General features: G+C 44.9%; 1 protein-coding gene across 1 annotated transcript in view; it reads left to right on the plus strand.

The window, feature by feature from the left end:
- The first annotated feature begins 6,595 nt into the window (after nucleotides 1–6,595).
- The window catches only part of Cand1 (cullin associated and neddylation dissociated 1), a 43,987-nt gene continuing 37,104 nt past the window's right edge, over nucleotides 6,596–13,478 (plus strand). Inside the window, exon 1 of the mRNA XM_075954620.1 lies at nucleotides 6,596–6,727. Coding sequence (XP_075810735.1) covers nucleotides 6,660–6,727 — 68 coding nt within the window. The 5' untranslated portion in view covers nucleotides 6,596–6,659. The remainder of the gene's footprint in view (nucleotides 6,728–13,478) is intronic.

A 13,478-nucleotide genomic window follows, 5' to 3' on the forward strand; every position in this document is an offset into this window, starting at 1 on the left:
GGGCCAAGAGAATCAGTTGTATTCACATTTTATAAAACTTGTTCACTATGGTTCCATTTGGGAAATGAAGCAGTCCCTCATTTCTCCTGCCATATTAGGGATGCTTTTGTGAAAAACTTGCAGCCTTTAATTAGACATACCTTTATTTTACCTCCCTTGTCTTTAGCTGGGGTGTTGGTGAACAATCAAATGGCTGTGGGGAAGATAAGCAAATGAGATTATTTGGAAGTTGGATACTAGGTAATTAAATAAATTCAGTTCTAACACTTTTCTTAAAATTATTGCTGATATCAATATCATTATACGTTCATATTCCATACTTCCTCCACACAAGTTTAAAATGAGACAATTTTAAAAGTTTCAGGGCTAGCTGGGCATGGCATTGACCCCTTTAATTCCAGCATTTGAGAGGCAGAGGCAGGCAGATCTCTATGGGTTTGAGGCTTCCTGGTCTACAGAGTGAATTCTAGGATAGCCTGGGCTGTTTACACAGAGAAACGCTGTCTCAAGAAAACAAAAAAAAAATCAATAAATCAATAAACAAACAAACAAACAAAGTCCCGGGGTTGGAGATACTACACCGCATGTATCTTCTCTTCCTATTTTTAAAACCATTCTAGTCACAGAATCTGCCTCTCACCAATGCTCTCCAGTCCTCACAGCTTCCATGGTGAAAGTGGATGCTAGAAGAAATAGGGGACCTATTGAAAGTGTTGGGTCTTTCCCCCTACTCACTACATAATAATAATAAAGACAACAACAATAGTACAGTACTAATGACAATAACAGACAGTGGATAAAATAAAAAAAAACTCTTTAAGAAATGAAGATTCAAGGGAGAGTTCTGGTCAGTTCAGAAGTCATTAAGGGTGGTAAAAAAAAATGGACATCATGGTTGTGAATGATGATCGAAAAGACCAAATAACAAAGGAAGCATTCGTGCTGGTAAGCATCCCTGCTTCCTTATTCTTTGATTGGCCACATCAGTGTATATTTAAGGAAAGCAGACGAGAACTACACAGACCTGGTGGGTGGAGAGGGCCCGACTCTGCAGTGCTCTCCTTCCTTCCATTACAGTACGGATTCTTTAGTGCAGACGTGGAACACATCCTCTGAAATTAGTTGGGCTTCAGTGCTCCAAAGTTTCCCATCTAAGAGTGCTGTTGCCACCTGGAGGCCTTAGATGTTCTCAGACCGATTCCAACTTGGAAAACATGCAGTGGGTGATCTCTGCGGCAATCTAAACAATCCATAACCTCGGACCTCACAAGAGTAGCATTTGGGTATTTGCCAAAGACAGCATTAACAGCAAGGATAGACTGAGACCATGCAAACAAAGAATCTTTATTTCCTTTGCCTTCTCTTCCTTTGTAGTTTACCCTCCGCCCCACAGGATCTAGAAGCAGAAGGAAATGTCTGTATGAATATTGGATTAAATCAGTATCTTGGTTGGCTTTCTGTTGCCCTAACACAATACTACAGACTGGGAAAATTTTAAGCCATAGAAGTCTATTTGACTTGTGGTTCAGGAAGGTAGGAATTCCTATACTGTAGCTTCAGCATGTGGCGGGGCTTTGTATCGTCACATGGTGAAGAGACCAGTGAGAATACGTGAGACAGAGGAGAGAGCTGTACAAACTCATCTCTCTAACAGGATCTCACTCCCAGAATGACGGCACTAACCCATTCGTGAGGACAGAGGACATGTGACATAATCATTATTTAAAAATCCCATCCATGGGCTGGGGATGTAGCTCAGGGGTAGAGTGCTTATTTAGTATGTCCAAGGCAATGACAGCACACACACACACACAAACACATGCATGCATGCACACACACGCAATGCACAGACAGGGTGGAGGATGGAATATGAGAGGTTCTACATTTTGAATTTATCATAGTGATAATAAATTCCAACAGGGTTTTGAGCAGGACATTTATTTTCTTAAGTTTGTAATCACATTTATGTACAGAAAACTTAGCAGGTACATTTAACCCGGTTTAGTGACGAGTTCTTTGGCCTTTGCCTTTTCCAGCTTGGCAATTCAAGTCACAGATTTAGGACCCAGGACATTGCCTTTCAGTGGCGGCGGATCTCATCATATCTGTCACTGCAATTGGTTCTAATAGCTTCCAGCAGCTGAGCCAGAGCATCCTTGTCTTCCGAGCTAACCTGTGGGAAGGCAGAAGTGGTGCAGGACTTCCTGTGGACCAGCCGCCCCAGCATGGTCTTCCCCTTGATGATGCAGTAGAGGACTCCCAACACAGGGCAAGCAGGAAGACCACCAGTCTAATGGGGTCTATGTCATGGGCAATCACCACCGGCTGGGTCTTCTTATTCTCCACCAAGGTGGCTACTGTATTGACCCCGCTCAAAGGACTGGTGGTCTCTTAGTTGGGATGACCCTTTACCAGCAATTTTCTTCTCAGGATATTTAGACCCCTGCCACTTAGACTGGATTTTTGTTTTTGGTTTTGGTATTTTGGTTTTTCGAGACGATGTTTCCAAGTTCTGGAGCCAGTACTGGAACTCGCTGTGCAGACCAAGCTGGCCTTCAACTCACAAACAGCCATCTGCCTCAGCCTCACAAGTGCTGAGATTAAAGGTTTGTGCCATCACTGCCTGACTGGATTTTTAACACCTCCAAACGTCTGGAAATCTATGGTGCCCCCAGGAGGTCATTAAACAGCATTGAAAATATTTTACACGTGTTTGCAATAATGTAACAGATTATGCGGATACATTACTCTTCAGTTAATGAATTATATGATATTTCCATTGCTGTCCCCAGTCATTCATCTTTTAAAGCCCTTCCCAGTCCTGTCATATTTAAACATGTTAAGGTCAATGTTAAGTTCCGTTCTTCACTCCAAATACATACTAGAAAGCTGTCTTGATTGTATTCTCATGCTGAGACCCCTTTCTAAATTTTGCCTAATGTATATGTGTTTGTGTGGATGTATTTGTGTCTGGGTAGTTAGTCGCATGTGTGTGCCTAAACAGAGTCTCCCGCTAACCTTGTTCTGTGTGGCAAAACTTTTCCTGGGAGGAACACACACACACACACACACACACACACACACACACACACCCACCTACTCATCCCAGGCAGGGATCCCATGGGTGAGAGATTACTTCAGGAGAAGAAAGGACTCACGGACAGCTGCCTCACCAATGCCCACCCCAGCATGAGCAGAAGCTGGGAAACCTGGAGCACATTACACAGCCTGCAGGCAGCTTATTGGGTGGAGAGTGTCCCTTTTAACCCCTTCCAGGCATCTCTGTGGTTTCCTCTTCCAGGCATCGAGTCTGGTCTCAGAGAGGCTTCTTTGCGATTTTTCTCATCTCAGTTTTTTCTCTGCTGCTCACCTGCCTTCCCTCTGAGCAGGATTCTCAGCTTTTATTGCTTACTGTGGAGGGGAAAGGCGTGGGCGGTGCTGCTAACAAATCTGTTCAGTTTCAGGGACTTCTTGAAGCTACTTTGAGTTGCTTGCTTTTCTTCCACTTAAGAGGTTTCCACGGGATTGAGCGTTTTGATCTGAGGAAGCTGGTGCACATTTGCAGCTCACAGACTCACTTAGATTGCCTGCTAGTGAGCTCTAGGAATCCTCCTGTCTCCGTTTTCCCAGGGCTGGATGACAAGCCCAAGCAAGCTGTCAAGACCAATCTAGGATGTAAGGATTTTCTATGAAATTTATGCTCGCACCACGACGAGTGTTCAGGTTTAATGAGCAGGTCTCGTGTGTCATTGGATCACCACGCTCCACTGCAGAGCTTGTCACAGAGTAGCTGAGCCAGACTTGTGCCAACTACGCTAAACTGTTCCTTAGTGCTGGAGAATGTCCCCCACCTTCTCAGGTTTCCCATCCGAACCTTCTCTTCTGATCACTGTCTAGCAGTGAAATTCTGAGTTTAGCTTAATCTAGACTTACTTTCTGCAGCTAAGGTTAATTTGACAGAGGGATTTTTGACACATTTCTTTACTGTTCCAAAGAGATATTCCATGTGTGTAATAGATGTGTTCGTTTCCATGCTGGCGACAAAATGCTTGCGATAAACAACTTCAAAGTAAAGGACTATTTATTTTGGCTCATGGTGATAGAGTTGGAAGAGAGAGCACGCCAGTCTTCAAGAGCATCCCCAGTGACACTTCATGGTCCCTACCTGCCACAGCTGTTCCACTTCCAAGAGTGCTAGTCACTACCTTGTACGCTCTCCATAGTCCAGACAAGCTAGAACCTGAGGTTCTCCTACCTAGGACTCCCAAATGACCGAGATCATGGGCCCATGCCACCACATCTGACTCTAATTAATTTTTTTTTTTCGAGACAGGGTTTCTCTGTAGCTTTGGAGCCTGTCCTGGCACTAGCTCTCGTAGACCAGGCTGGCCTCGAACTCAGCCTGCCTCTGCCTCCCGAGTGCTGGGATTAAAGGCGTGTGCTACCACCGCCCGGCCTCTAATTTAAATTTTAACTCTATGGTGTCCATACTCTAAAGGTCATCATTTTTCTCACAAAGAAACTGAGGCTTGGAGAGGTCAGAATGAATTGCCTAAGACACATAGTTAGTGACAGGAAACGTCATCTATATCCACGGTGTCTGGCTGTAACTGATGAAGGCTGCTGGGAACTGACTGAGGAGTTGCACACCTAAAGACAAAAGATTATCCGGTGTATTCCTGGATCCACACGAAAGGAGGGCTATTACCAAATAACTGACGTTCCCAGTTTTCAGATTTACATGAGAAAAGTGACCTGATTGTGTTTAACTATAGTGTAAAAGATACTCGTAGACGAAGAAACCTGGGTTTGAAATGGTAAAGTTTGAAGAGCCCGAATAGTGGTAGTTAGACGAAATGAAAGGAGACGTAAGGCAGTAATGCAAGGGAAAAAAAAAACAAACCGATACCAACCTTTTTAACCAGAAAGACAAACTCAGCAGGAGGAAATGGAGACCTGCGCAGTGAACCCAAATCACTTTTAAACTAATAGTAGTTAATAACTTAAGTACTATTTTGTAAAAGTTCATTCGATACTGTTATTTGATGAATGTACCAAAAAGAAAACAAAATCAGGTAGCATGGCTGGGATTTGAAGTATTTGGAGGAGGTGAGCTGTTTAAAGATTTACTGTTGAGTCCAGACAGAAATCCAAGCCTTTCAATTCTTCCCTGGGCTCTTTGACACGTTGGCTAGTTAGTGAAGCTGTTGGCTGTTTCACCTCTGACCTCTTATGGTTGTGTTAGTCATCTATTTTATTTATTTATTTATTTATTTATTTATTCATTCATTCATTCATTCATTCATTTATAGCCTTGGCCGTTTCACCTCTGATGGTTGTTTTAATTAATTTATATGCAGCCCTGGTCGGCCCAAGACTCGCTTTGTAGACCAGGCTGGTTTTGTACTGAAGACCCAGGCGCCTCGCTTGACCAGCGTCTAGAGCCCAGGGATTAGAGGCGTGCACCGCCTCCACAGTTAGCCTTAGGAAGGTATTCTTATTAGAACCTAGCAGGAGTCAGGAAGCTGGCTCTAAACTGAAGGGAGCGTGTTCAGCCACAAGTGCCGGGGCCCTGATGCCTTTTAGCTAAGGCTGGACTAGGCCGCTGCCCAAACACCAACTGATGCAATGTGCTTGTCGGGAATGACAGCAGAACATGATGGGCGGTGGGGGTTTCAGAGAAATAAACACTCAAGAGAGGTAGAGAGAGCCGGTGCGAAGGTTTTTATTTAGCATAACCCCGTCGCCTGGCTGCAAATCCCAGCATTCTCTCCGACCCTGGGAACCAATGAGCAACCTTCAGGCCAAGCAGCCAATCCCGCCCCTCGCCTGTCACCAGCTGAATTGTGGGAATTGTGGTTTTCACGTGGCAATCACACAGCGTGGTTGTCAGGGCGCAGGGTCGGCCACGCGTACCGATCGGAAGGAAAGCTCATTTTACAGCGCTCCCGTTGGCCTCCAGGCCAGCTGTAGGCATCGCCACTCACGAGCCTCCCGCGCCTTAAAACACATAAGTCATTTCCTCTCCTCTCAACGTCCTCCGGGGAAGAGCACGCAAGCTACCGTAGGAGCATTCCGGCCTGCTACGCTCCCGGCCCGTCCTTTAACCGTCGCTCTAAAGTCTCGCGAGACCAGGCCCTAGAGGCGTTGTCATTCCCCCTGAAAGGCGGCCCGCGCGGAGACTGGCATCGGACGCCACCAGTGGGAGTGTCTCTCTGAGCGGCGCCTGCGCAGAGCGCTCGGGACCGCCTCGGTGACCTCCGACCCCGCCTCCCGCAGCGCCCCGCGTCGGCCGCCCCCGCCCTCCCCGCGAAGGAGGCGGGCTCTGGCCTCTGGCCCTGGGGAGCGAGACGGCGCGATCGCGAGTGTCTGGCTTCCCGGCGAGGCCCAGCCGCCCGTCCCGCCGCCCATGAGCTCGTCGCTCCGCGAGCAGCTCCGTCGTTAGGCCGTCCCCGCCAGTCTCTCGTCCTGCCCCCGCCCCCCGGGACCGGCACCCCCCAGCCCCGTCTGCCCGGGCCCCGCACGTCGTGTCGAAGCGCCTTCCCCGGTCCGCGTCGCGCTGCGACCCTGGAAGCGGGCGCCGCCGCCAACGAGAGGAGGAGCCCCGGCCGCGGGCCCCAGCAGCCACCGAGCCAGCAGGCGGCATCGAGGCCGGCAACATGGCGAGCGCTTCGTACCACATTTCCAACCTGCTGGAAAAAATGACATCCAGCGACAAGGACTTTAGGTGAGACTGAAATCCGACCCTCACGCCGCCTCGGGGAGGGGGGGGGGCAGCCGCCGCCGCCGCCCGGGCCTCGTAGCAGGCCCGGCCCCACCCCTCGGTCCGGCGGGTCTCCAGCCACCCCCTCCCCCATCTTTCCTCCAGGCCGTTGTCCGCTGTGGCCCCCGGGTCCCTTCGGCGCCCCGGCGTCCCTATCGCATCCTTTGTCCACCCCTAGGGACGATGCTAGCGTCCCAGGTAACGCCGTGGGCCGAAGGCACCCTCTCCGGTGGGGAAGGAGTCTTTTCCGGGCGGGAGGCGAGCGGCCAGGCCTAGTCCCCGGCTCTCCGGAGACACCAGGCCGTCCTGCCGCCGGGGACAAGCTGCTGCTCATCAGCCACGCAGCAGCCGCCTGCTTTTCCCGCGGATGGGAGTGGGTGCAACGATCAACTTTTTTCGAGGCTTCCGCTGATTGGATTATATACTTTTTTTTCCCCTTCGGGTATTCTTGTTTGAGAAAGGTGGGAAGAAGAGGGAGGGGAGCCGGGGGAGGGGGGAACAAAACTTGGCCTGCAGGATTTTTCCCGCCAGCATCGCTGTCACTTTCCCAGGTCAGGTGAAACCCCATTCAGGATCTCCCGGTTTCAGTCTCATACAAAATCAAGGCCAGAGGGCTGAATTGCCGAGACGCTTGCCAGGCAAACGAGTCTTCTTGGAAAGAGGGGCTGGTGAGCCGTGAAGCTTAATCATGGAGTTGTGTTCTGGGAGACCTGGACTATGGGTTCTTCTTTCTGGTGCACTTGAAGGTATCACAGTTTTACGGACTAGCTTAGTCTGTTTTTTTCCACGCTACACTGATTGTTTCAGCCTTCCTGATTACTATCCCTTCACAAATAAACAAGCAAGCCCTCTGTCAAAAAGAAAAGAAAAAACTATTACATTGATACGTGACTTTTGTCTGCAAAGCTTTGGGAGGTATAGTTTTATGGATATTTAAAAAGAACAAATAGTCTTTGGTTGAAATGAGCCTAGGAGCTTGGGTTTTACTGTGTGAGCTGTTTTAACACCTGAAGATTTGTCCAAATCCTATCAGGGACAATTTTCCAATCAGTGAAACGAGAACCCTGGGGAAGTAATGCCTTTGTTCCTAGATAAAGTCATTAAAGTGGTCAGTGACTTACCAGGTCGTTTCTGTGACCCAAAACCACTAATACCTTAATTTTTTTCCCTTTTCTACTTTGAGATCTAAGTCTTAAATTTCCATTTGAAAAAATAAAGGTTTCCCGAAGATTTCAATGTTGTGATGTGGGGAAAAGAGAGAGCGACTTGTTGAAGCATTTTGAATTTTTAGATTTGTTTGTTTCTAGGACGCATATTGAAGATTGAAGGTCTTGTTGTTGGACTGTTTAGGATCAGAATGACTTTGGTTACTTCTGGATCTTTGCTTACTCACAGTTGAAGTCTTGAGATTTGAATAAATGAATGAAACACACATGCAAACCTAATTCTGAGGTGTGTGTGTGGTTCCCTCCTTATGTCCTGTAGGCACTTCCTATAGAAGTACTGAGTTTCACTCTGAATTTTTGCTAGGATCATATAATTTTGTTCATTTGCAGGCTCATGGATGAATATATTTTGAAAGACTGCAGAGCATGCGGCTATTGATTGAAGTGATTTCCTGTAAAAGAATGTGTACACACTTGGATTTTTCTTTTGTTTTGAAAACAAACTGCTATGAAAGAAAAAACTCCGATTTTCTGCATTTAGATTGGAGTGAATCAAAACATTGACAAAACTATTAGCCGTAGTTCTAGAATTTGACAGATGTTTTCTTTAATAACAACAGTTTTCTTTAATTTAGCAATATTACAGTTTTTGGTTTTTTTACTCTTTTTTGGGGGGGTAGGTGCGTTTGAGACTAGGTTTTTCTGCGATAGCCCCGGCTGTCCTGGACCTTGCTCTACAGACGCTGACCTAGAACTCACAGAAATCCGCCTGCCTCTGCTTCCTGATAGGATTAAAGACTTGTGCCACCATCACCCAGCTCTTAACTCTTTCTTCCTTTTTAAACTAAATTTTAGCCATTTTCTTAACATGTCTTTGGGGCTGAAGCTCTCTATCCAGTAGTATCGAGCATTTTTGAAAGTTAACACATTGAGCTCAAGTCTTTTTTGAAGAGTTTTTTATATTTTCGTTATGTAAACACATAGCTTTTTAAGGTCATGCTTGGTTCTCATTAGAAGTTTAGTTGTTTCGGTAAGTATCAAGATTTGTGACTAAATATTTTTAAATACTTAATTGGCAGAAGATTTGAAGGCAGGCTAAGCAGCATTATGTAATGCCCGAATTGTAGAAAGCTCCCTGGCAGCCTCGAGCTCCAGGACAGCTATAGGGTTTGGTCCAACAGAATTGTGAGGTGAGATTTTTTTGAGGTTTTATATATATAACTGTTGTGCCACTCTCTAGGATGAAGTTAGTGACAATGTCGTATCACAATGTCAAAAGCTTAGACATGCTCATAAGGAAGGAAGACAATGTTTCTAGAAGGAAGAAAAAGCTATGTTCTCATGGTTTACTAGGTCTGGGTTCTAGTCCCATGGGATTCTTAACTATAAATTGTGAGGTCTTGGGAAATCCATCTGACTTGAGATTCAGTTTTCACTTCAAAAGCCTTCAGTGTGTGTGGTTACAAACTCTCAAGGATAGCTCTTTTCAAACAGCAGTGCAGTGCATTAAGGCAGGAAGGGTGAACAGCATGAGCATAGGATGTTTTTAAAGATCCATTTGTGGAATTTAAATTGTAGGCTCATCTTATTATTTATTTATTTATTTTTTAAAAAAATCTCTCTATCTTTAATTTCAGTGTTTTGAAGGTTGGTACTCGTGTTGCGGATAAAGCAAGCATAAGAGGTGTAAAAGGAACTTGGAAGCTAATGAGGGGACATTTGTGTGGCCCAGTGTCTAGGATAGGTAGTGCCTGTCACCTACTTTGATTTGGGGAAAGATTATTTCTAAAATGATTGCTAATTCAAGTAACCCTTTAGAAGAAAAATGGAAAGACATCACTCATTGCCAGTGTCCCTAAGAGCAGTTCTCACTACTTCTTGCGCCCCCCAAAAACCCCACTTAAGTGTGCTCAGACACCCCTCCCCCAAGAGACCTTTATATCAATAGTTACTTGGGTTCATTGACCTTTAGAGGTGTGTTCAAAACCAAAGAGCAGATAGAGTAGCAGTCAGCAGATTCTATAGATAACAAGGAAAGCTTTAGGGGAGATGAACGCTGAGTCCTCCTTTATGAATATTAATAGTAGATATTTGGTGGTTGTGATAACTTAGAAGCTTTATCCACTTGATTTTATTTATCCTTGTCTCTGGTAAAGTGGATAATAACAACCTCTATTTTGGAAACTGGGATTGATTGAATAAGGATTTGCTGGAAGTCAGCTAGTAAAGCTGGAATTTCTCTTTATTCATGAGTGCCTGGTTATGTATTCTTGGGATTTTAAATTATGGGCATTCTGATTCAGGTTTTAAATTTCAGTTGCTTCTAAAACTAGGTTCATGGAATGTTTTGTTCTGGAAGATGGCTTAATTCCTTTAGCAGAGCTTTGAGAAGTGGGCTCCACTGTTTATCCCTGGTAAATCTGCTTTTTGGATGGTTAAAACTTTACTGTAGAGGTGTGTAATCTCTGCAGTATGTAGGTGTCTGATAAGAAGTGACAGAGGATGAAAGCAAGGAGATGTCATGTCTGTGGTGATCTTACTGAGGTCTTGCTAATAAAGTTCTTGATAAAGTATGAAAACACCTGGCAAAAAAACCTTGGGGGAAGGGAGAAGATGATTTTGTCCTATAACTGGACGGTCATTGGTTCCACGGAGTCCTTAAGAATAAGGACCTGATTTTTTAAAATAACTATGTTATTTTACTTTGTGTGTGAATGTTTTGCCCACATGTATGTATATGCACCATGTATGTGCCTGGGACTCTTGGGTCAGAAGAGGACACTGGATTCCAGGAACTGACGTTCTGGATGTTTGTGAGCCATTATGTTAAGTGCTGGGGAGTGCACCCAAGTTCTAAGAGCAACAAGTACTCTTTAACCTTGGAGCTGTCTCTTCAGGGGTCTGGTCTTAACTTTTCTACTCTTATTCAGTTCATTGGACAGCTGGCTTCCACTAGAACTTGTAGTACTTGAATTGCATGGAAGGAAAAAAGGCATGCAAGCATTTTGAGAGATCTCAAGAAACCATTGTAAAACAATTCCATGCTGCTTGATACAATCTTGAAATAATTTATGATGTTGATAGTTTGTTACAAAGTTTATTTTTGCTTTGAATATTAGCGGAACTTCCTTAGTAAAAATCTAAGCCTGTAAAGAAATCACAGTGGGAAGGGAGTTGGAGAATTTGTTGACTTTGAGCTGCAAGTGTGAGTTAGCACATTGACATAGAAAGAAGCGTAAGCGTCACCATCTTCATTGCCTTTTCTTGAGCAGCTTTAAAAAGACCTTTGTGGTGATTAACAGGTGACTTGAGATACTTTGTGCTTACTCTAAGGCAGATGGTGGTTACAGCTTGCTTGATATCCCTGAATGCCAATATGGGCAGACATAGCAGTTGAGTACTGAAGAGGGAGAGGAAGAAATGTGATAGAAGGAACTTGTCTGTGTAGATAGATGATCCCAGGCTTACTCAGAGCTCTAGGAGATGCATCAGGAAAAGGTGGTTTGTGCATAAAATATTTGAGCGATAATTGCTGAATGGTGCATTCTGGCCAAGTCACCTAGATTTCTACTGTAGTCAAAAGTCCAGTTGTGTTTATGTGTGAGGGAGGTGGGGAAAGTACATTGTACAACACAACATGCCACTTTCTAGCGTCATTTCTGCTCCTGTGCCGAATTTACCTGAAATAAATAAGTTTTCTCCCCAGGAAGCTCTCAGCAAGAGTAAGTCAGGTGTGTAGGGTCTGGATTCCAACTGTCTTGTAACTCACTATCTGAAGAGCTTCGCCTGAGTTCTTCATACCGATGCCTCCACCACTACCCTGCCCCCAAATACTTGCTGACTGTGTAAGGCATCTTGCCTGCAGATTGGGTCCCCCTTAGAATTGCATAGTAGGCTGAATTTAGCAGTGAGGATTTTATCTCCCTCTTCCATATTAAATCTCCTTTGTCCCCAGTTTAGCTTATTAAATTAATGTTTGCTGGAAATTGCCAAGTAGAACAGCACCTGGATGCAACTCTTTTCCAGCCTTCTAGTAAAGACGTCAGACTTCTCAGTCTCCTGGTCTTAGTCCCTTCCGATGACTCAGTCACTCTGTCAATTAGAATTTCCCTAAAAATCATCTCTGGTTCTTTTTTTTTACTCCCTTTTTGATTCTGATTGGCGACAAGAAAAACTCCAAAGCCCTTAGCTGGTATCTCAGCTTATTAAAGCCACTCTCCCTAACATCCCTAACAGTCTTCCTCGTGTCATAGATTTTAGTGCATGTCTTCTGTGTTGCACTTAAGCACTGTTAGCACACTTGGATTTTTCTTAAGTGGCATCCCAGATGTCATTTGGTATCTCCAAAAGCTAAGGCTGTTGGAAGGAACCTGTTTGGGGCGTGTTTAGAAGGGCGTAAGGAAGCAGTTTTGCTTAAATTGGATCTTGTCAGGAAGTCATGATTGTGTCCCAATAATCTTTTGAGGAGAATATACCTAAACAGTGGAAACGTTGGGTCACTAGCAGGTGTTCAATCCTTTAACAGGAAGGGGGATAAATGATAGTTTTTGTTCTTATAACCTCTACTGGATGTTCTTGTTTAAGTTCAAGGAAATAATATGCTTTAGATGGGAGCATCTCATCAGATTGTACTAACTGAGGTTTGGGTGTGGGCCTCAGATTAGTTTGTTCCTTCCTTCCTTCCTTCCTTCCTTCCTTCCTTCCTTCCTTCCTTCCTTCCTTCCTTCCTTCCTTTTCTCTCTCCCTCTCTTGCTCAGGAACCTGTCCTGAAACTTGCTCTGTAGACCAGTCTGGCCTTGAACTCAAATAGAAAGATCCACTTGCCTCTGCCTCCTGAGTGCTGGAGTTAATAGCGTGGACTTCTGCGTTTTGTTTGTTTTTTAATTTTTTCAGCCCCTACTTCTAGATAGTAGCAAAGTTGAACTATAGAACATTAATCTGTGATGTTCATGTTCTCATATCTGCCCACTTCTGTTGCTTAAGATTGGAAGCATACCCAGTCAGTACAGTTTGTAGTTAAACCAGGATGACTTCCTTGTCGTGGTGGGGTGAGATGAGTGCTTTAGCCTCTTGATTTATATATACACATATATAATAGCTTAATATTTTTTAAAACAATCTTTTCTCATTTTACATACCAATCCCAGTTCCGCTCCCTCCCCTCTTCCCTCTTTCCCATCCCCCCATGCATTCCTTAGAGAAGGTAAGGTTTCCCTTGGGGAGTCAACGGAGTCTGGCAAGTCACTTTGAGACAGGACCAAGGTCTCCTCCCTACATCAGGGCTGAGCAAGGTATCCCTCCATAGAGAATGAACTCCAAAAAGCGAGTTCAGACATGGAGCCTCTGATGTTAACAGTGGCTGCTCCATAACATTGAGACTCAGCTTCTCACTTAGGTGCCCCCAGCCTTTGTTCTTCCTCGCTGACATTGGTGCCTGGATAATCAGTCTTAGGTCTTCCTCACTTCTTTTTTCTAGCTCTGTCCCTGTCTGTAATCCCTGTCTTTTTCTTTACTCTCTGTTCCTGTATGTAAGATTCTAAAATGCTGTT

Source organism: Microtus pennsylvanicus, chromosome 20, assembly GCF_037038515.1.
Source record: "Microtus pennsylvanicus isolate mMicPen1 chromosome 20, mMicPen1.hap1, whole genome shotgun sequence".
Lineage (NCBI taxonomy): Eukaryota > Metazoa > Chordata > Mammalia > Rodentia > Cricetidae > Microtus > Microtus pennsylvanicus.